This window comes from Myiozetetes cayanensis, unplaced genomic scaffold, assembly GCF_022539395.1.
Source record: "Myiozetetes cayanensis isolate MyiCay16 unplaced genomic scaffold, myiCay2020 scf9, whole genome shotgun sequence".
Lineage (NCBI taxonomy): Eukaryota > Metazoa > Chordata > Aves > Passeriformes > Tyrannidae > Myiozetetes > Myiozetetes cayanensis.
In genome coordinates, this window is record NW_026088185.1 from 11,727,753 (window position 1) to 11,750,006 (window position 22,254).

General features: G+C 41.7%; 1 protein-coding gene across 4 annotated transcripts in view; it reads left to right on the plus strand.

The window, feature by feature from the left end:
- Positions 1 to 22,254, plus strand: part of PLEKHM3 (pleckstrin homology domain containing M3) — an 88,502-nt gene that overhangs the window by 29,495 nt on the left and 36,753 nt on the right. For all 4 annotated transcript variants that reach the window (XM_050340625.1, XM_050340626.1, XM_050340627.1 and 1 more), the window contains 2 exons: positions 6,539 to 6,684; positions 11,494 to 11,687. In XM_050340625.1, coding sequence (XP_050196582.1) covers positions 6,539 to 6,684; positions 11,494 to 11,687 — 340 coding nt within the window. The remainder of the gene's footprint in view (positions 1 to 6,538; positions 6,685 to 11,493; positions 11,688 to 22,254) is intronic.

Sequence of the window (22,254 nt, forward strand, 5' to 3'; positions counted from 1 at the left end):
TGTTGTCCTGGGAATGCAGAGAAGTGATTTGGAAGCATGCAGCAGGAGAATGTAAACTGGCCATGTGTTAAAATAGTCACAAACGTTATGTGTGAGGCATGTCTTCATAGCTGTTTGTAATTTCCTCACAGCAAGCTCTCTGGGAAGAAAGTAATTTTGGCCCTTCTCAGAATCTGACACTAATGGTAAAAGTAAAATCTTAGTGAAATTCAGCTGGGGAAATCCAGCCAAATAAGAAGCTAGTGTCCAAATGTGTAATTGTGATGCTGCCATGTGACACACAGCTAGGATTTTTAGTCTTTGTTTATTGATGAAATGTTGTTCTTGTCTTATATATGTGAAGTGCAAACTTACACTTTGACTTTTAGGTTTTCTTTTTTTGACGTTACATTTGCAGGCTTAACTACTATTAGTTTTATTGGGAAGGCAGAATTTAGCTGTGTCACCTGCAGCATGCTTGTGTGCTATCTTCTACAAATGATAACACAGACATGCAGAATGTTGTGTATGCACACAGATGTGCTATCACTTTGTTTCCAACAGTGATTTTTTTTTTTTTCTTGATTGTTCATCATCTTAGCAAAAGTCACAGCTCTGTGTGTTCAGCGTGACTGATGCAAGGGGTGTTGTTTACTTCACCTGCCCCCAGCCGTCTAAATATTGGACATCTACACTAATCCAATCTTTGCTGATTGGAAGAAAGCCTGGGTGCCTGGGGAATGATTAATCTCATCTGCCTTGGAGAGGTGCTCTGAGGCAGTGTGCCCCTGAGACATCTCTAGCAGGGTGGGATGGGTCACTCTGGAGTGCTCAGTCTCCCCAGCTCAGACTAGAGCCCGTAGCCACCAAGTCCCTGCTGGGCATGCGAAGTCAGCTGAGCTGGAATGTGTAAGCCAGGAAAGACAGGGCTGTGCATTGTATCTTCAAATGGCACCAACGAAGTCGGGAGGTCTGTTATTTTAGTGCTCAGTCCTGAGCTATAGCTCATAGTCAGGGTTTCACTGACTTGGAATGGTTGGTCCATCCTTTGGAGTCAGTTTTTAAAAATAAACGAGTCTGGGAGGTGGGGACTGGTGAACCCTTCCTTATTTCTGGAGAAGCTGATCTGGTTTACAATTAAAGTGAGATTTGTACATTACTAATAATATGGGGTTTATATGTTGCTTATGTAGTTATAGCTTGATAGGGTCAAACCCACATGGTTTCAACATGGAAAAATTTCTGACTTTTATCTGTTCTTTTTGTTGTCTTTTAAAGTTTGTAAGAAGCTCACAAAAAATATAGGCAAGTTGAGTAAAGTGTCAGACATCGCTTGGAGGTTTATAAGTTTTTAGTTATTTCTTTAGAAATAAAATTGCTTTAGAAAGAAAGTAATGGTGGAACAAGGACAAAGGGTAGTGAAAATTCAAACCTGGGTAGGCATGAGGGAGAACTAAGCTGGATTGTTAGTGTGTCTTCCTTGGGAATCTGAGTTTTCCCATGGTGGAGTGAATTGGAATAGGTGCACAGAAACACAAGGCAAGCCACAGAAATAATTCTCACTTTCTGTTTGTGCTGAGCAGATAGAGCAATGTTGTATGGCTGATCTAACACTGAAAATTTGTTGCTGTGCTCCTTCTGCTTAGTCTGCTTTATGCCTTTATTAAGCTGAAAGCCTTTTGAAGTCTGTGGGTCATTTTCTTTTCTTCATATTGTATGTTGTTTCTAAATGAATTAGCTTCTAAGCTAATCTGTCACAGATTTAATTATAGCACACAATCACAAGGGACTTGCTTTTTCCTGATACCGAGCAAGGAACTTTATTGCATAAGGAAAACAGTTGTGTACTTGATTCTAGTTTGATCTTCCAGTTTCTCTGTTTCATTATGGAGCTCCTCAGTCTTTACTTGCTAGAAGATTAAAGTAAAAGGTATCTATATAAAAAGAGTGGTTGTGAGTATATCTTCTGACCACAAGAGTACGCAACACCCTGAAAATGGCAGAAATTCTTTCCTGCGCTTCACAGAAGAGGACTTATATTCAAGTGTCTTGGATTCCTCCTCCATACTAGGCCACCACCTTAAGTCAAGGAGAGAGTCTTACTATAACTTTTTAACCTCATCTTCTTACTACTTTCTTCCTGAAGTCTTCTCACGTGGACATGAGCCTCTTGATATTAATACTCCTGCTTTGCTCGCAGACATGTTGTTGAGAGAGGTTCATCTGTGTCCAACAGCACTTTCTTGCTGTTATTTTTCCTACCCCCTATTTTCTTTCCTTGATTCCAAGGCTGTTTTGTTATATTTACTGTGATGAAAGGTTTGGGATTACTCCTTCCCTCACTTTGCTAACAGTATACCCAAAACTACACTTCTTCCCTCTGTAGCTTGCTCTATAACATCCTTTATGTAGGGTGATTTTGGGTACCAGTAAATATTGTGGTATCCTCTTTGCATTAGGCTCAGGGTTTGCCAGACCTTTGTACAGATGTTATGTAGATAATATTCTGTGTGAGCATTAGGAATAGGGGAGAGATGCTTGGTGAAAGTTGTGCTGGTTTTTTCCCCCCATCCTGTGGAAGGTGCAGGCAAATAAGTGTTTTCTCTGTAAACATGGTCCCTTTCTGAACTCTAAACTATTTGTTGAATTGTGTTATTGATCTCTGAGATGATCAGCTACTTCTGATTATCCTGCTGGGAGAGGTGCTCAGGAGTTTAAAGCTGGGAATCAGTACTGGCTTTACTTCTGGTAAATATGATGGCAGTTTCTGTACCTGAATGTCCAGGTGCAGGATTCCCAAGGGGAATAAGCCAATAGATTTTCCTTCTTCCTCTTCCTTCTTTCTCATTCTTACTCTGTTTTTTTCCATCTGAAAAAAACAAAGTACTGTAAGTGGTCTATGCCACAGAAATATGTTTGTCACACTACATCACTTTGAACTGCATAACTTCAAAGAAAATCAGTACTTTGATAACTTGATTTGAAAGGGTTGTAGAAATAGCCATCATTATGAATCACAACAGATAGGAATGGAAAAGATGGTGATTTTCAAATAGCAAAGCTTGTAAAGTAGGGGAAAATGTAAGGTGGGTGCCAGTGCCACATTCTCATCTAAAAAACCCCAACCATACAACTGTTATGTAGCTTTGCAGAATGTGATTTCTTGAGGGTGGGAAGAGGAATGAGAAACACTCTGTGTAAAATATGTGTTTCTGAGGAGCAAGGAAACAAATGTGGGCTTAGGAAAGGGCTATAATGAGGGAGAAAGCAATGTGTGCTGCTTGGGTAAGAATTTCTTCCACTTTCTCCTCTTCATAGAACTACCCTTCCTGAAGATGAAGGGCATCCCAGATTGCTTGCTAAGACCCTCCTACCCCAGAGACCTTCTTACAGTTCTTATGGGTTGGACATAGGGAGGAGGAGAAAAAGCTCCCCCCCACGCCCCCAGCACTTCTGTGCTTTGTCATTCTTCTCCTGAGAAAACTCTCTCCCTGAACTGGAATGAGTTGCTGCCTCTAAGAGGCTGCAAGAAATTAGGCCTTAAAATGGTGACTTCTCAGCTGCAAATGTTTTCATTTAGGATGTTGACAATTCAAATTGAACTTCAGTTTATTCTTGCCTTCAGTCTAACACATAGGAGCTCAGGCATTGAGACAAACTATCAGCTTGTGGAGTCTCGGAGGGTGCACAGTGATAGTTAGGTAAAATCAGTGTGTCCTGTTCCATCCTCATACCCAGACAAGTGAGTATTGGCTAGTGGGGAATGCTTATAAAGGTTTCAATGACATTGAGTTGGAAGACTTCATTTGCATTCAGACACAGCTTTACAACTAGTACTGCCTAGCTGGTCCAAAACACAGTGAGCTAGAAAATACATGTCATTTAGTAGCCTCTGTTTCATCCAAGGTGAGGTAATGGCTGTATGTAAGGAAAGCTCGGATTGGAGCTACTTGATGTGTACAGGCAGATGCTTCAGTGTTTTTTTGGTGATAGGAAATTCAGAGGCAGCTAGTAAGGAGAAAGATTCAAACCCTTCACTTCTTTCAGGAAGGCTGATGCAGAAGAATGTGCTGTACTGAGATGTTGCTAACAAACACCCTCTCTGAGGGCTAGTTCCCATTTAGTTTGGGAAAGGGGAATGCTCCCTTTACAGAGGGGCAAGATTTACCTCTGTTGTGCTTTAAAAAACATGGGCTCCTTAGCAGCAGTTTGAGTACCTTCTGCAAGCATCTTCCAGGGCTGCTAGTCAGATGAGTGTCATGTCAGGCAAACAGGGCTGGTATTTCATGTCTCATCAGCTCTTCAAAACCTTCACCTCTATGTATAAATGCATTTAAAAACACGAAAAAAATAGTTCTATATGTACTGCATAGTACTGATACTGGGCTTACTACCAGGTGTGGCAGCTGACTTCATAACAGCATAGTGGAGAAGGACTGCCTGGAAACTCTTTTAACTGACCACTGAGGAAACTGCTTTTTTTTAAAGAAAGGAAAAGAACATGACAGAAAAGACAGGAAAATGCATGTTTTGCACTGAGGGAAATATGAAGTTGTTGGTTTCTAAGTTCTGATCCCAAGTCACAATCATAGGTCATCTTTTTTTTAGTAGCATGCTGCTGAATTACTTGAATATACTCTACCCTTATAAAAGTGATACCTGCATTCTTTCTGCCCTAAAATACTGCTTTGCAAAAAATGCTGCTAATATTTACCATACCAAAAATTATTTCTAAGATGATAATAGTTCACTGTAATAATGTTTGGGTTGTCTGTTTGATTATTAGCTGAGATCACATGTTTGCATTATGTATGTTGAGTTATACCACTTAAAATACGTATTTATACTTATGCTCTGGTCTTATGAAGGGTTAGGGAGGAGACATTTAACATAATTGTCTCTTTAATCAACTGACTTGTTTGTATATTTGCCTTTTTCAAGAAACTGCATATCCTCGCTTCAAAAAAAAGGGGAGGGGAAGAGAGAGATGAGCACAGGACATGTCCCACACTGATTCACTTGACAGTGCATATTGCAGAGAATCAGTGGCCAAATGGCTCTGGAGTGTGGAAGAGGAGGAAGTAAGCTAATTGTATTGGTCAGGTTATTTTAATTATTTTGATTAGATCAGAGGGGGCATGGTAACATCAGTTGATGTGAGGAAGGAGGAGTTCAATGTATGCTTAGAGCATCTGAGCTGCAATCTTTCCTCAAATCAGGGTAGGTTCTACTGGGGAGAAAAGATACCTTCAATGGGACAAGTTGCATAATTACACTAAATGAAATCAGTTATATTGACAAAAGCAGTCAGTCAATTGACTTCTACCTGAAAAATTCTGTTTAACTAATTTTTTTGCTATAAAAGTGATGTACAAGGATTCTGCTAATTGGCATTTCTAACCAGCTGCAGCAGAGACCATCTGAGCATATAGCACTTGCTGCAGCAGAGCTCTAGAGCTGTGGCTGTAACTGTAAATGTAATATGGGGACTGGCATTTGAAGGAAAAGCAGAAATACCATCACTTTTTGTGCTGTGTCAAAGAGGTGTTGTTAACAACCACAGACATCTTGTATCTTACATTTTTAGCCTCACTTCCTGAGCAGATTGTTTAATGTGACTGTGCTGTCTGTCTTTAACCATCCACTCTAATATTAATTGAACCTGTTGGCTCATTTTAGTCACTATTGAAAGACAGAGGTGTCAAGCACATTGAGGTTTTATGTGTTTTGTGAAAACAGGTGGTCAGGTGAAGGAGAGCTCTGCATTAGTTCTTTCCAACTAAAGCTGCAGCTTTTGAATACATTGTTTTACCCCAGGGACTCCACACAAGAGGGCATGGGAAGAGGCAAGGGATCCAGCTGTGAAAAAAGTACAGGCAGACCTCAGACCTTGTAAGACACAGGGTAATCCAATCGTACGGAAAAAAAAACCCTGCTGGAAACTGAGCTGTGTCACTGCTGCTAGTCAAGAACTACTCATTCTCAATGTGACTGCTGCTCACAGTTATTATTCATGGTCTGACTGTGGTTTGCCTTGGCTGTGCTAATTGTGTGGCTGAATCCTACCTGCCAAGTCAGCATCCCCCCTGGCTGTCAGCAGGAGCTGGCTTGCGCTCCTCCAGGCAGGCACTGCCGGCCCATTCTTTTGTGGGGAAAATGGGAGCTGCCTGGAGCAAGCTCATAATACTTCTGTGGTCTGCTGTTTTCTGTCCAAGCTTCAGGGCAGGGCTTTCAGATGGCCATGGCTTTTAAATGCCCAGTGTCTCAAAGTAAGTCTTGTGCCTTTGTTTCTTGAGAAGTGGTAAGCATCCTTTGACTGCTGTCCGAACTCTTTGTCAAGATGCCCAAGCTAGTTAGTGTGTGCTTTTTCAGCACTAGTTTAAGAATACCTATATTTATTCCTTTATTTTTTATGGAATGAGAAATATCTCATTGGTAAAATAAATAAAACTCTAAAAGGGTCTCAGATGAAGGAATAATTACTTTTCTGACTCCATCCTGAGTGTGTACCTCTGGCACGATGTACAAACCCAGACTTTTCTCCTTCTCTCTTCTCTAGGCTGTCAGCGCTCCATAGGTTTGTCCAATGGAAAAGCCAAGGTGTGCAGCTACAGTGGATGGTATTACTGCAGCACTTGCCACGTGGATGACAGCTTCCTCATCCCTGCACGACTGGTTCATAACTGGGACACTTCCAAATACAAGGTAATCTCCCTGCAGGTTGGTTTGCTAGCAAGTGAGCTGAATTGCTCTGTTAGATAGAAACACAGACTTGTCAGCAGCCTGGAGGTTACAGGTATTGGCTGCTAATAGTCTTTTTTGTCCCTGTTGTCAGAATGAGCCAGGCTCTCTCAATAAGACAGATGTTTTCATCACAGTTTCCTTAGCCAGGCCTAAGGTGTTCCTCCACAGGAGTAGCCATGCTCCTCTTTCTTGGTGGCATCTTTTTCATCATATCTGGTTGTTCAAGAGACAGGGAGAGGTAGCACACTGCAACCTCTTTTAGTCCTAATCTTTGCAGTTGTTGGGACCCTTGAGGAGTACCTGTTTCATGAGCACCAGGGGCTAAGGATTGGCACTGCTCAGTGGTGGATGCTAAACTGTGGAAATGCCCACGGGAAACTGGCTTACCCAAACGCAGTGTTTGTGAGGCACAGGATGTCCTGTCTCTTGGCATGAACATTTCGAGGACGTTAGAAGGACATTGCTATAACACTGAGTTGGACCAGACAGACAAAAGTAACATAAGGAGAAAATTCTACAGTTGTTCACTTGCCACACAAGAGCTGTTCTAAAACTTTTGTAATATGCTATTTGCTGCTGCCTCGGTGGCTGGTTGCTAGCTAGGGGCAACTGATTACATACCTCAAAGCACTGTGCCAGCAAACACAGTAGCAGTGTTGTTTTGCCATCTTAGGCAGTATATGCTGAAAGAATAACAAACTCATAAGGAATCCAGACCGTGCTAGAGCTTCAGACCTAGCAGCCACTGTTAGGAGAGGTTGTTTGATGTTTTGTGTCTGCAAATATTATTATGTGCTATTTGAAAAGGAAAAAATAACCAGTAAATGCCCTATTAGAGGAAAAGCAGGTCTCTCTTGAAGAAAATTTGTCAGACGGGGAGATTATTAAAAGATAGCCAGAGCCTGCCATCAGGAAAATGACAGTTTTGCGCTGTGAAATGCAAGATTCTTCAGAGTTACAAAGCTCCTCTGTGTGGAGACAAAAAGCCCTCCCATGCCTAAGAAGTTAGGAATAAATATTAAAAAGTTCTTTCTTTGGATGCTTTTACCAAGGACTAAACTTACTGGCCCACAGTAGTATAGGTAGCCCTGATAAGGGGCTAGCAGATGGTAAGGCACAGACCTTGTATCAAGCTGTCATTAATGCTGCCAAGAAAATTAACTGTTTTTTTTCTAAACCTACAGGGTAAAAACTATGCTCTATGCTCTGTTTCCTGTGGTCTTCATATAGGCAGCTGAAGCATAAAGAAAATGGGACTTTCAAGCTTAAGCATTCATTAAAAACTTAATCTGCTGTCATCTCACTATAATACTTTTTGTAGGCAGACAGAACAGATACGAGGTGGCTTGGGAACACAAACAAATTCTGTGCAGATACTTCACCAGTCTTTGTACCAAAATGCTACAGCATCCCCAACTATTAGAACAGAAATTAAGACAGGGTGGGAAAGTTAAGAGGACATAATCTGCCATGGTGGCAGTGTGAGAACTAAATTCAGATCACTGGTTGGATCTCCTCAACTCCATCCCATCCACGTATAGCATAAAAATAACAAGCAGTTTCTCTTGGATTTTCCCCATTCTCCTCAGTTCTGCATATATGTGCTTTTATTTCCGTCCATGCTATACCTCCCTGGGAACTAAGCATTGCTTTTCTGAGATAGAGTATATATTTGCCTGCACTTTCACATCTGTATCTCCTTTCTGCATTCAGAGATAAGGTTTGGTGTTTATTTCAACTTAGTTCTGGCCACTATACTTAATAGTTTTAATGAAACTGCATAATTCCTTAGTAGTGTATTGATCAAATGTGCAATCCCAAGCACAAGTAGAAGCTGGGAACCATAGTGGTTTCTGGGGTCTATCCTATCTGTTTCTGGCAAAGCAAGCACTGGTAGGTACTGTAGGACATGAGCTTTTACAGTGTAATTGGGCATGTTTCTCTTTCAAGTTTCATGGCCTTGACATCTGAGCAGCAGCTGTAAACTGTTACATCAATTAAATAAGTTTTGAAATGGAGAGGTTCTTGTCTGCTTTTGACAAGACACGTCATGAAAGAGCAGAAGCAGTAAAAATCTGTGGAGTTGTCTCTTCCCATAACCCAGGATCTTGAAAAACATACAAATACACTGAACACCTGGAAGCACATGTGTAGGAAAAGAAAAATCCTCTTGGCTGCAATAGAAGCTCTTTGAAAGGACTTGGCACTTAGGCACATTTCTCCTGTCATAACCAAAGCAGCAGCTCAGTCCCCAGGTTCACTTTTTTCCCCGTCTCCCTACTGTTTTCATGTTTGTGTTTTTTGTGTGTTTGGTAGAAGGGAAGAGAAAAGAAGTGATTTTGTGAACACCCTTTCTTCCTTTTACTTAGGCCAAATGTTTTCCCTGTTTGCACGCAAAACTCACTAAGTATTGCAGTTTGGTTCAGGTGCTTTTCAGCCTGCGCAAAATGCCAGACAAACACAGCAGGAAATGAACTCCCTGTGCCAGAAGGCTCCAAGGGAGGCTGACTTCTGGTAAATTGAATTCTGAACTGTAAGTTTGCAGGCTCTAGAAAGGAAAGGTCTGGAAAATGTTAGCATCCATCCTTGTATGACATTTAAAGCTAAAACCCTGTTGCCCTTTGCATCTTCTCAATCCTTCTGGCTGATTTAATAGGATTGTCTTGTCTGCCCAGTAAAACTGGGGGACTCTGAATATGCTAGGACATATACTAGAGTATTTGCTGGTAGCAAGCTGAATTACTGTCACTGCTGACCCTTCCCACTTTAAAACTACATTTCATTTTCTTGTAACTTTGCTATGGTTGGCAATGTGAGTTAATGTTTTACAAGACGTGTACCTGTGTCAAGCGTGCAGAGTGAACTGACACCCATCTGTCAGCCGGTGATGCTGGGCAAAGCTGCTTTTCCTGCAGTCCGAACTCCAGAGGTACATTGTATTGGCAAGGAGAGAGAAAGCTTTGCTTTTCTCCTCTCTCCTCAAAGGCTGAATTCAGACCATGCAGCACCAGAGCTGCACAGTAATGCTTTGTCATCACAGTGCACATGTATGGCAGAGTCACTCAGGGGACCTCAATTGTGGCATCTTTTCGTTGCTGTACTCTTAACACCTCAGGAGGGATGCCCCACACGGGGTACAGGTGGGCACAGGTGTGGGTGTAGTACTTGGACAGTAACAGCTCTTCAGTTCCCTAGACGGGTGGATGAGGAGCCCATCACTTCAGCAGAGGTTTAAAGCAAGGAGATAGACAAAGACATCACTGAGCACCAGGTCCTCCTGGTGGGAGGTGCTAGTCACTGTACCAGGGGTTCATATGCCTTCTAGGGAATCCCTGAATACACAGCTTAATTTGCTAGTTGGTGGAAGAGGACTATATTTGCTATGGATACAGCAGTTGTCAGGGGATTGCTGAGATACTGCAGTCAAATGGTTTAATGATTGTAAAAGCAGGTTGTCTAACTGCAGTCTCTTTTATGCACTTCAGTAAACATAATAAAGTATCAACGTCGCTAGTGTTAGAAAACTTGATATACTTGGAGTTTGTAGAGTTTTGTTCTACAAAATCCAAGTTGCCCATGTTGCTCCATGTTACTTCTGATTCCACTCAGCACAGTTCCTTGTACATGCATGATACTTAAAAAAAAAATAAAAAATGAGTGAGATGTGTAATATAAATAGATGAGATATTTAATATAGCTTCAGTGCATGGGAAACCTGTGGAGTTATGGTCTCTATATTTAAAATTACGCATTGTGTTATCTGTGTAGTTATTGGTGGGAAGGCTGGCCTTGGCATTATTTCTTATATTTTTATTATGCATTGTGAAAAGGTTACATTTGGGACTGGCTTTCCATGTCAGTAGCTAATAACTAGTGTTGGGTTTTGTGAGTGGTGTTGTTTATAAGGGTGTGTGTTGCTTTTTTGCCTACTTCTTACCTTGCTGCACCAGAAGGGAAATAACTTCCTAAATCTCAAGGGGCTGTGGTCGGGCAGGGCTGTGCCCTTTCTACTTTTGTTAGCTTAATTCATCCCTCCCTTGACTCGGTGTAAACACTGATTTAAAGGCCCAGGAGGACTAATTGAATCGTGGAACTCATAGTATTTCTGTAGCACAGTTTCAAGTGATTTGCAGCTCGTTTAAGGTAATCCCTTCTTCTCTTTTCCAGTCGTGACAAAATGCAGAAATAATGAATGAGAGGGATTTCGGTCTTCTCACCTCAGAAACAGGAGTATTTTTTCTAATGGAACAAAAATCCCATGAATTTATCAAGATTACAGTAGCTCTTTGCAGGTGGAGATAGAACAGGGCACTATTATGAAAAAAAGAATAAGAAAAACTTCTTGCAGATGAAACATTGGGGATGAGTAATACCAACAAAATTCAGTTTTATTTATCTGCATTTTAAAAAACACAACAACTTACTTCTTGTCAAAAAGGAAACAGCAAACAAACAGAAAAATGGTAGCAGGGAAGAAGCTTGGTAATCGGATTTTAAACTTGCAAAACACTAGGTAAGCTGTGTAACTCTGCAGCAAAAGGCTGCAGATATCACTGTACATTGGGAAAGTAAGCACTTATCTCATACACTCAATTTGGAGGCATTTGATGAAGTTTGACTTGGCTATAAGCAGAGAGAGCTGGACCTCTGTCATTTGTAAGAGATAATAGAGTAAGTTTTCGGATGCATAGAGTAACTCAGATCACAGAGGGGAAGATCTGCTTTAAAAGAGCTGAGAGGAAAGCCTCACTAAACTGCTTTATTTTTCAGGTATCAAAGCAAGCCAAAGAGTTCCTGGAATATGTTTATGAGGAGCCATTGATTGATATCCAGCAGGAAAATCCCATGCTGTACAAGCATGCTGAACCTCTGGCAACTGTTGTCCGCCTGAGACAGCAGCTAAAATCTCTGCGAGCCTACTTGTTCAGCTGCAGAGCTGCAGTGGCTGAAGATCTGCGTAGAAGGTAAGAACAACAGACAGCACACAGCACAAGGATGTAGTTTCCTTGTAATGTTGCTTCCCCCACGCACTTTTTGTTTTTTCTCACAGTCTAGTTCTGAAGATGTTACTCATTTAGAAAGGTGTTGTGTTTGTATCTGACTTCCCTGAGCAGCTGGGTTATCCTCTGGCAAAGAAAATTATTTTATGGGGTCTGAATATCTGAAGTTGTTCTTGACAGCTATCAGTCCAGGAGGTCACACACTGTGGTGAACATCTTTTACTCCTCCTCAGGCTTCCTGACTGTGTGTGATTATTTTCAGTCAGGTGAGATATCTCATGTTCCCTACCATGGCATCACAGTGTAGTAGCCACTGCTGGGACCTTTGAAACACCTCACACTGTGGCAAAGTATGAGAGGGGCCCAAGTCAACCACCTGTCCAGTGCTTCTGCCTTCTGTGAGAGGACCTCACCCAGAGGCAGAGGCCAGATGTAGTCCCTCAGCACATGACCCAGCATGTGATTTATGTGACACCAGAGCAGTTGGGCTCTTTCTCAGTTGGTAACCATGACATGGCTGTGCTGAATGTTTTGTTTATTGGAAAACACATGGTCACAGCACAGCAAAAGCTGTTTCATATTGTGTTTGCTGTGATGGAAACAGTGGTTCTATAAAACATGAACTTCACTTTAGAAGTGCTGTATCTTAGTCCATTCAGCTACTTTCGTGTTTTTCTAACAAGCTAAAAATTATCAGTCTTTTTAAAACCATCAAGCCACAGTTGTGACCTTAAAAAGCCAAGTAACTTGTTGTGGATCTCCAAAAGAGATGGGGAGATGTGTCTGTTGTGCTGTGCTGTGAGGTGAGCAGCTCTGGGCACATGCAGCTGACCTGATGCATCTGTAAGCATTTGTATACCCCAGTTTTTAAGACAAGACTGCGAGTAGGAAAGCCACTGCTTTGAAATTGTGAGCTGCTGAAGGGCAAGAAAGCAGGTGACATCAGTGACTGTATTTTGAGCATGGTGTTTTAGGGACCTGAATTCTCTGGAAGGGGGAGGAGGCTGCACTAGTGCCTTTATCCCAGGTAAGGAGAGCTGGTCTGCCATTGGTACATAACCTATGTCATTGCTTTGGTGAACTACCTAGAAGAATTAAGAGAAGGATACAGCAACAGGTTTCTGGAGAGTTCTTGTGTTAGACCCACTTAATATGTGCTTGTGTTTTACTACTCAATTTCTATTATTTGTTAGGGCAGCTTACAGCATTTTAAAATTTAGGACGGTTCTTCTTTTATTCTAGAGGATGGTGTTATCTTGCAGAGCTGTTTTCCTGTTCACCTATAATAACTTTTCTATACCATCCCCTGCAACAGCAATAAAACTAAAAGGAAAATAAGATTTGTGAAGGCTGCTGTTCAGAAGTGGCAGAAAGGAAGTGATGCTTTCTGATTAATGTTGAAGAAAATAATTCTCTGATTAAAATAGACAGAATGAGGCAGGAAACTGAATGGACTTGGTTAAGAGAGTAAAAGAAGAGAGTTCAAATGAGGCCTAAGCAGAAAAATCAATAAACTAGAGAAAAAAATAAAAAAAAAGGGGATGAGGGAAACCCATGAAAAGGAGATTCAAAGACGGAAGGGATCTCAGGACATTAGGAGTTAATGGAGAAACCAGGGCAAAGGAGGAACCCCAAAACCTACCTCCAAAAATGAGAGATGACAAGTCCTGAGGAAATGGATGGAAGAGAGAACGGACAAAAATGATCACAGAAATGCGAGCATGGTCTTTTCTTGGAGCAGGGAGGAAAGAGAAATGTCCCTGTATCAAAATGAAACACCCAGAACGGCAGATGGGGAAACTGGGAAAAAGTACTCCAAATGCTCCCTTTTCTTACCTGAGGGTTCCTTCACACTGTCTCCAATTAAAGCTCTCTGTGGTGGAGGGAAGGACCCCCAGCCCAAGAGGGGTTTGGTTTTGTACTAGGGAAGCATCTCCAGTTTGGTAGGACTTGTTAGAAGTGCAAAAGCCACTGAAGGAATGTACAAAACAGACCTTAGAGTCCAGCCCCTTCTTGGTCTTGTGAAGTGGGTTTGGTGGTCAGTTGGTCCCTCAGATCTCCCTTAAGAGGTTTGAAGATATAAAAATAAAGAAAAGTTCTTTTTCCCAGAAGGAGTTATTCCTTGCTCAAAGTGCTCCCAATGGTTTTGCTTTCTTCATCTAGTATCCCAGTGTGCAGACATTCACTATCAATGTGATGATTTTATAGAGCAAAGCTGAAAAGTAAACAAAGAAAATATGTGATTTAAATTTTCCTTTGGTTCATCACATAGGCAAGTTGCAAGAAAGGGAGGAGTTAAAACAACATGGTGGGGCAGCATTCCTAAATTTAGTACTCTTTGCTAATTAGAAATGAAAGACTGGGAGAGAGAATCCAGTTATCTGTCCTGTTCTGAAAACATTCTTTCTCTCCTTGGTCTTCACCTTAGTATGTGAATAACTATTAATCACAAGAAAGTGAACACAGCATCTTGAAGACCTGTCAGACCCATATAAACAGACTGAAACAAACTGTTAATATTGCTGTCTACAGAGAACTAAAAACAGACTGATTAATTGTATTGGCACCTTGCTGCCTCTGGGACACTGATAGAGCCTGCCTTATTAGGGAAAAGCAGATCACTCTGAGGTTTCTTTTATTAATACTATTTGCATTATCATCTACTTTAAATCTATACCCTGCTCTTCAGCCCAGATCACAAAATGAAGACGGCAATGAAGTTGGAAACTCTTGGTGTCCTCTGTGAAGACAAAACTGTTTACAGTGCTTACAGTCACTTTTTCTGAAGACTTCCAGATGGCTATAAACCAGGTTAGCTCAGGATCCAGTTGGTTTAAATGTGGAAATGTTATTTATATTGTTTGGGGTACATAGGTACTTTAAGAACTTTGAAACTTGGCATCTAGCAGAGAACTCAGGGCTGATACCACATTGTGAACTTTGAAGAAGCAAGTGACTAAGTAGAAAAGAAGGAAGGAAGAAAGGAAAAGACGCAGAAGAAATCCTGAAAGTAGCTAGAAGGCTCACAATAAAAGTGGTCTTCATCAATTACAGTAATTTATTCTCACCTATTGCTCCACTGGATACTAAGCTCTTTTTATATTTGCAAGGGAAAAAAATAAGGAACCTGGACTTGGCTGGGAGGTGAAATAAGGCCCTCCACCGGTGTGTATCTGCAGTGTTCCTCTGATATTAGCCAGATGAGACTGGCCCTGTGGCTGAGCTCCCTGTTTTACAAGGGATCTTGTTATGCCTAGTTTGCTGTAACTGTCACCTCAGTATTGCAACACACGTCATTTGCCTTAATGTCTTTACCCAACAAGTTCTCGCTTGTTTTGGTAGCTTTGCTTGTGTGGATGCTGTTCAGGCAAAACCATACAAGACTGAAACCTAGAGCCAAACCTAGAGCCAACACAGAATTAGTACAAGTAGAACTGTACAGATCCCACCACCACCTGCAGATTGTGAGATGCTAAATGAATGGCACAGACAAACAAGATGGATTCAATAAAATTGATGGCTGGGAAACAGTGAGAATCTCCAAGTCCATTAAATAATGAGGGTATTCTGTGAAACTGTGCTGAATGATGCAAGTTCTGTTCTGGATTTGCTTTGTTCTTGTCATGATTGCAAGTTCTTTGGGTCAAGGAGCTGTCATAATGATTTTTTTGGATGGCTCTGGGTACGTTCATGTCTCCTGCAGGGTATTCCAGGTCAACCTTGGCTCTGGGGAGTCCTCTGGGCTCTCTGCTCTCTCAGCTATACATCTAAACTTGCAGTTCAGGTGCTGCTAGCCCAGAGACTTTAGGCCAATGGCAGTGACACAAGGTAAATGTTCTGTAGCACATTCCCTTATGCATTAGTGCTTGTTGCAGTGCCCTCGTTCTGTAAGTGAATCTGAATGGTGGTGAGAAACTAAATGGAAATATTTCCCTCTTGTTACTCATCTCTGCCTGATACCATTTGTCTGTCAGCTCCAGAACAGCAATACATCAGTGCTGGATACATTACTTAGCATCTTACAGGAAGACCAAATTAGAGCTTGCTGTTGCTGCAGGGTGTTTAAGGTACACCTCCAGTGCTGCAGACCTGTGGTCCTGGCTGAGCCTGCTGGTCTGTCAGCATGAAGTGAAACAAGCCCAAATTCAGTAATGCTGAACAATAGAGTCCTGTCACTTCCTACAGTGAGGCCTTAGACATATCACTTCTGACACAGGAGTAGATTACTTTCAAAATATTTGTGTGGCAATTGGGGAACCTGTCTAAACACATTGCAGGAATCCTGATTGATCTTATGCAATCACTGTACCACCAAATACCTCATGTATGTGAAGCTGGGGCTATGTCATCCTTCAGACCAAGGACCACAGAAGGTCACTAAGTCATGTCCAGACTGTCAAAGGGGACTGTTTTCTCCATTTTCTTTGCAACGGTTAGGCCATTTGGAGAGTGGAAAATTCCAAAGCAGGAGAACAAAGACACAGTTTGTGAAAGCAGTAAACTGCAAAAAGAAAGTTTAAGCAGGAAAGGAACAGAAGGATATGGTTTCATAGCACTTGGGGCTCTGAGATAATGGAAAGACCAAAGAAGAAAATTTATTGCACGGGTGATTGGAAAGAGGACAAGAGGGAAGCTCAATTCAAAGAGGATATCTGGATATACTGAGAGGAGCTAGTGTGACAAAACATCGCCCCAAAGTCCATTCACTTAAGAGTTGGACTGGATCCTTGTGGGTCCCTTCCAACTTAGAGTGTTCTGTGAAAGTGAGGAAAGATGAGAAAATAAATGCAGAGAAGTATGCACAAAACCATTTGTTTTGTGTAGATCCTGCATATGTGTAGTCATCGCAGTGACTGAAATAAAGCATACCTCTTGATGGAGTTCTTACAAACAGACCACCTCCATCTCTTTACTTCAACTCTTTTCCCTTTTGGATGAAGTAACTATGTATGCAGAATTCTTGCAAGTCAACATCTTAAAATGTCCTTGGCTAAAACTGAGGGGATGGTGTTCAGGTGGAATTTGAGCTTTCATTTCAACTGGAGGTAGCAAACAGAGCTGGAGCCATGAGATGTGTGCCAGAGCAGCCAGGGTGGAGGCAGTACTGCTGTCTGTTCACATCAAGGGAAGGTTGAAAGCACAAGCCAGTGCTCTACCATCGTGAGCACAGAGCTGAGGAGCACGGAGTTTTCCATGATAAGTCTTCCAGAGCACAGGTGGGTCTTTCAATTCACAGTAGCATTTTCCAGTCAAGGGGCACACCTGGATCTCCTTGTCAAAGAGATGAGTAATATTACATCCCTTTCACAATGGTAGTTTCCATTCACTTTTTGAGACTAGGATGCTTAAAAAAAAAGGTAATGATTTAAAAATAAGTTCCTGTTAGATGTGGACACTGTGTTAAGTATGACTTGTGCCATTTTTATCCCTATGTTTTTTAATCAGAACTTCCAACAGCAAATCGAGGTTTCAAAAGTGCCTGACAAAATCAAAGAGCATTTTCTTATTCTTAAATTCAAGTTCATTGGGGTATGTAAGGTATTTTGATTTCAAAATGAAACTGTGTGTGTCTAATTTTCTGCATTCTGCTTTCAGTAACAGTTATTTGATTCCTAAGTTTGATCTGTATTAATTCTTGTCTTTCACAATGTTCCTATAACCTTGCTCAAGGAACCACAGAGAAAGGAGGGTTGATGTACTGCATTTTAGTTGAAAGTTTATATACTGGTTCAGGATTGCCGATGGATGATGAGAGTAACTGTTTTAATATTGGGATGCTCACGAGGAATTTCCTGAGAGCACAAAATAACACCTTACCTGGACATGCTAGGTAATAAATCTAGCACTTAGTGTGGGCTGAAGAAATGTAGGAATGACTGTTCCCAGAGCATAACCAGAAGAGTGTTCATACCTCTTGAATGTGAAATGATTCACAAACACTTTTTTAGACAAATCCATAAATAGTGGAGGGTTTTGCTTTAAATTCATCCATTTATTAATATCTTATGACTTTAAAAAATCACGGAGTTTCCCAGGGCCCTGCTTTCTTCAGTAACTTTTGTTGGTTCAAAAGTCTGGGATCTTCTCTCCCATCAAACTTCCAGGAGCTAAGATTTCCAAGGAAGTACAAAATCAAAAGCCTGAACGTAACAATGAGAATTGGAAACACTGCCAAAAAATCCTACCTTTTCCCCTCACCTCTGGTGCCGTTCTCTACTTAAATTAACAGTGCCCATATCAAATGTACTGCAAGAGATATTATTTACCCAGCCACTTGTACTTGGGATAACTGGCAATTCACTGATACCCCTCTGTGCTTTTAAAAACCAAAGCATAACCCTGAGAAGCTGGAGCTGTCAGTGAGATCAGGGCCCATCTGCTCCGCACGCGGCCGCAGCTGGTGGAGGTGCACGGGGAGAGACCTCAGAGGGCCTCTCGCCCTTTTCTAGGGGCAAAATATACAGGAACAGCAGTAATCAGCATGTGCTGGCCTGTCACCTGCTCTGGTTTGCAGCGTGGGGCAGTAGCTCCAAAGTGAGCTGTTGGTGGTGTAAGTTGCAGTGCCAGGGACTGAACTGTGCTGTGTGAGGAAATGGACTTGGTACCCGTGGTGCTCTGCCAGCTGTGGGTGTAGCAGCTTCCTGCAGAGGGTGGAGAGGTGGCGGTGTGCTAGACTGGTGCATCTGCGTCCCCCGTGAGTCAGAGCTCAGTCATACATCCTCAACCTGGTCAAACAAGACACTCCTGGCTGGCACATGAAATCGTGGTGCCAGCTTCCCCTCCCATCCTAGGTTTCAACAGGCCTTTTGGGACAAAGGAGATTTGGTTGTGCCCACCTGCCAGCAAACTTGATTGCTTTTGATTGCATTGTAGAAAGAAGAGTTCCTCCTGCTTATCACGTTTGTACTTTGGTTATAGTGTCAGGCATGGGCAGATTAATTGGTTGTAGCTTTAGCAGAGCTGTCAGGGTATTTAACCCGCTGAAGAAAAATTACCTAAGCTGATGATAAACAGGCTTTAAATGCAGAGCAATTACTTAGTGCTAACAAAGCACCATGACTACATACTTTGTCCAAATGCAAAAAGCAAAGTCTTATCAGTGGTTCTGTTTGCAGGAGGACACTAAAAGATAACCTTTGTTTGTGCAAATACTTACCTGATAAGATCATCCAGAAGGGAACAGATGAAATTTCTGGTTCTGTCTCGACTGAAAGTTATATTTCAGATTACAAAGTATCAAACAAAAAGGGAGTAGTAATCACAAATTGAGAATGCTCAGTTCTCTCTTTTAGTTGCACCAAAAGTCTCTGATGGTGGGTTTCTTTCCTACTTGCATTGATTGCATTTATATCTAGGACATAAAAATAAAGCAATTTAGAGACCTTTAACCAACAGGACTTTGGATTTCACTGTTCACGGGAACTGGCAAAGCCAGAGGGCTGTTTAACGTTGAACTTGGTCTGTTTGTTTCAGCTAAACCCTGACTAGTAGCCAGGGCTTCCAGCACAGCAGTCCTGTGACTCATCGATGGTGAAACTGGTCCAGGAGTTTCCAAACTGTGAAAGCTTAGAAGGTGCTTTTGGTGGAATGTGCTCTTGATACCATTTTCCTCTCCAGGGTCACAGGTCATACTCTGAGGCAGCAGAGGTTTGAGTTTTTATTGTGATGAGTCTTAACATCTTGCATTTGACCTCTGTTTAGCTCACTCCAGTTTTTTTCTGTGTTAAGTTTTGACTGAAAGGACACTGTTTATTGAATGCTTTTAATTGGCCAACTTAGAAAAAAAAATCTAGTTAGTTGTAGCCCATCGATCAAGAGATTTACAAAACTGACATCAATTATTTTGCTTTCGAATAAGTAATCAGAGATTTCCCATTTGGTGTTTTTAAAAGACCTTTATATCAAGGAAAAAATAAAATGCAGGCACATGTTTTGGTCTTTTTGGATCGAGGTCTTATATTAACCTAAGCATGCTCAAAGCTCCTGATGCCAACCTCATGCAGAAAGTATATAAGTATTTTCTAGTGAAGTGTTTCTAAGTGTAGTTATCTTAGCCTGCTCTGTAGTCTTTGTGAGATTTTTGAAACAAATGTGATTTTAGGTTCATCTGGATACCTTGTAGTACTTTGCCTGGACATTAGTGCAATGGCATGGTGTTTGTGTGAGCCTCATCTCACCTGCTGTTTCCAACTGACTTTGGTTTCCTCTGGCCTATTTCAGTTGCAGATGACAGAGGGTTGGACAGGGCAGAGACACTACTTTTCTACCAGTTACATGAGAGGAGGTGTATGGGTTGAGAAGCAAGAGACTCTGAATTAGTCCTGTGTGCCTGCTACTGAAAAAGGCTTTATATAAGCCATGACCTCATTAGGCTCAAAGAACCTGTGCAGACAAGCAAGATGTTGGAAATGGGCCATCAGGCATTTTCTTGCTCACTGGACTACTTGGTCTATGTAGATGTCCTGCCCCAACTGATTTGCTTGCGTTTTATGATGAATTTTTTTTGAAAATGTGTTCAAGCTGGATATTTTGGTGTCTGTTATATTCTTGTTACCCACCCACTAGAGGCTGACAAAAACTGGCAATGAATAGATGAGGTTTTAGGAGGTGGTTTCACCAGTTATGTTCAGGTAGCTCTTGAGTTTTGGTTTTTCCTTCCAAATGGGACTAATAGAAATTTTCTGGATGAGATCTTAGTTGCAGACACGCAGCACAGCAAGATGTGTTTTTGAAGCAGTTGCTCAGCTCACGACAGGTGTAGTGAAGACAATTTATATGGTTGGGGACTGAGTGTCCTCCTTCTAGGCAATTTCAGGGTTTCACAGTCATGGGGCTGTTTGCTTTCCACCTCTGGTGATGTGGGCAAGTGTTGAAGGCGTGGTTTGCATTGCTGCATGTATTGGGAATGGTACAGGAACTGGTCTGGTTGCTTCCTAAGAAGTTTTGTAAGTGCCGTTGTATTTGTGAGCTTTGGCTGCTCAGCTGTTTGTCCATGGCCCACCACAACTAGTTTTAATTTTTCGAGCCAATAGAAGAACTGCAAATCTGAAGCTGGACCAGTCTTACTTACTGAGGGTTTTTTTATGCCTCAGTTTCCATAGCAGTTGAAATAATCACTCTTCTCACTTGAGTGCCGAGTATGTGTGTGTACATACTGTGTCTTGCATAAGACTGGGAGGGCAGTACCTACTTCTTTTCCTGGAAATAGATTTGGAAAGGAGGAGGTGTGTTGGATTCCTGCTCTGCAGAGCTATTGCTGCAAACTAACATGTCTTAGGGCAGGGGACAGGTACAGGGATAGGATGTTTGTCACCAGGGCCTGTGCCGGCTGAGACTCACAAAGGAATTCATGAGTTTGCTTTTCATCTGCACACTTTTTATTAGGAGCTAGAACTTGCAGGAAATAAAATGCTGTCCTTGAAGGCAGGGGAATGTGATGTTAGTCATCGATACTAAGTCGTTGACAGTTTCTACTTTATGGGGTATTCAGGCAATTTCCTGAAAAAGGAAATCTTTCATTAGCTAATTGTTTTCCTTAGCAGTGCTGTAAGGGCATCAGCAAATAATGCAGTTCCTGGCAAAGCTACTGCACTGCTTAGTGCCTGTCTGTGTGATCAGGAGAGAATGATGGGGAAATTTTAATGAAAGAAATTCTATCTGAGCTGAAAAAATATTCATGCTTCTAAATGTTGTTCAGAGTTGACTCATTAGCAATCAGTTTTAAAAAATCTGCTTTGTGCAAATGAGGAATCCCGGTGTCATATGTTATCTACGTCTGGATTTTGGCTGTATTTGAGTGGTCTTTGACATTGTGCCAAATGTCTTACGAAGGTGTGATGCAGCAGAGCCACTGAAACACATTCACCTCTAAAAGGAGCAATGGGTATCACCTACAGAGCTGAAAGGGGAAAATGGCAGTATCCCAGGGAGACTGCAGCTGAGAGTTGGGTGGGCAGAGTGAATACGCTTGGAGAAGGAGCAAGGGCACAATCCAGCTCCAGAGGAGTGCCTAAGATGGGCAGTGCTCTGTTGTCAGTGCCTTGCTTGCAGAACTTTTCTCCTTACACCCCAATAAAGCTTAATTTTTTTTCAAAAGTACAAAAGGACTTAGGAGACTTTGTACTGCTCACCTTAACAGCAGCGAGAAGTCCTAGGCCCTTCAAGACAGCTTTGAAAGCATCAGTGTAAGGTAGTTGCTTAAGACAACTATAGTGGAGTACAAGGAACTGAGGTGTTTTCATTATTTCTTAGATTCAGTGTTCTGTGGAAACATTGCAGTTGATAGTCTTAGCCCAGTTGATCGGTGTTTCAGCAGTTTGTGTTGTTGCAACTTCTAAAATATCTTCTGTGAGTTTGCTGTGTGCTTTCTCATTAGTCTCACATCATGATCATGTAAGTTCATATTGGCCTTTCAATATTTTTGGGGTTTTTTTGGAACATGTCCAGTGGTCTCTGTTCTCTGCCATTCAGTTCTACCATTACAAACCAGTCTTTTCCAGAGCTTTATTCATGCATTTAATAATATCAAGAG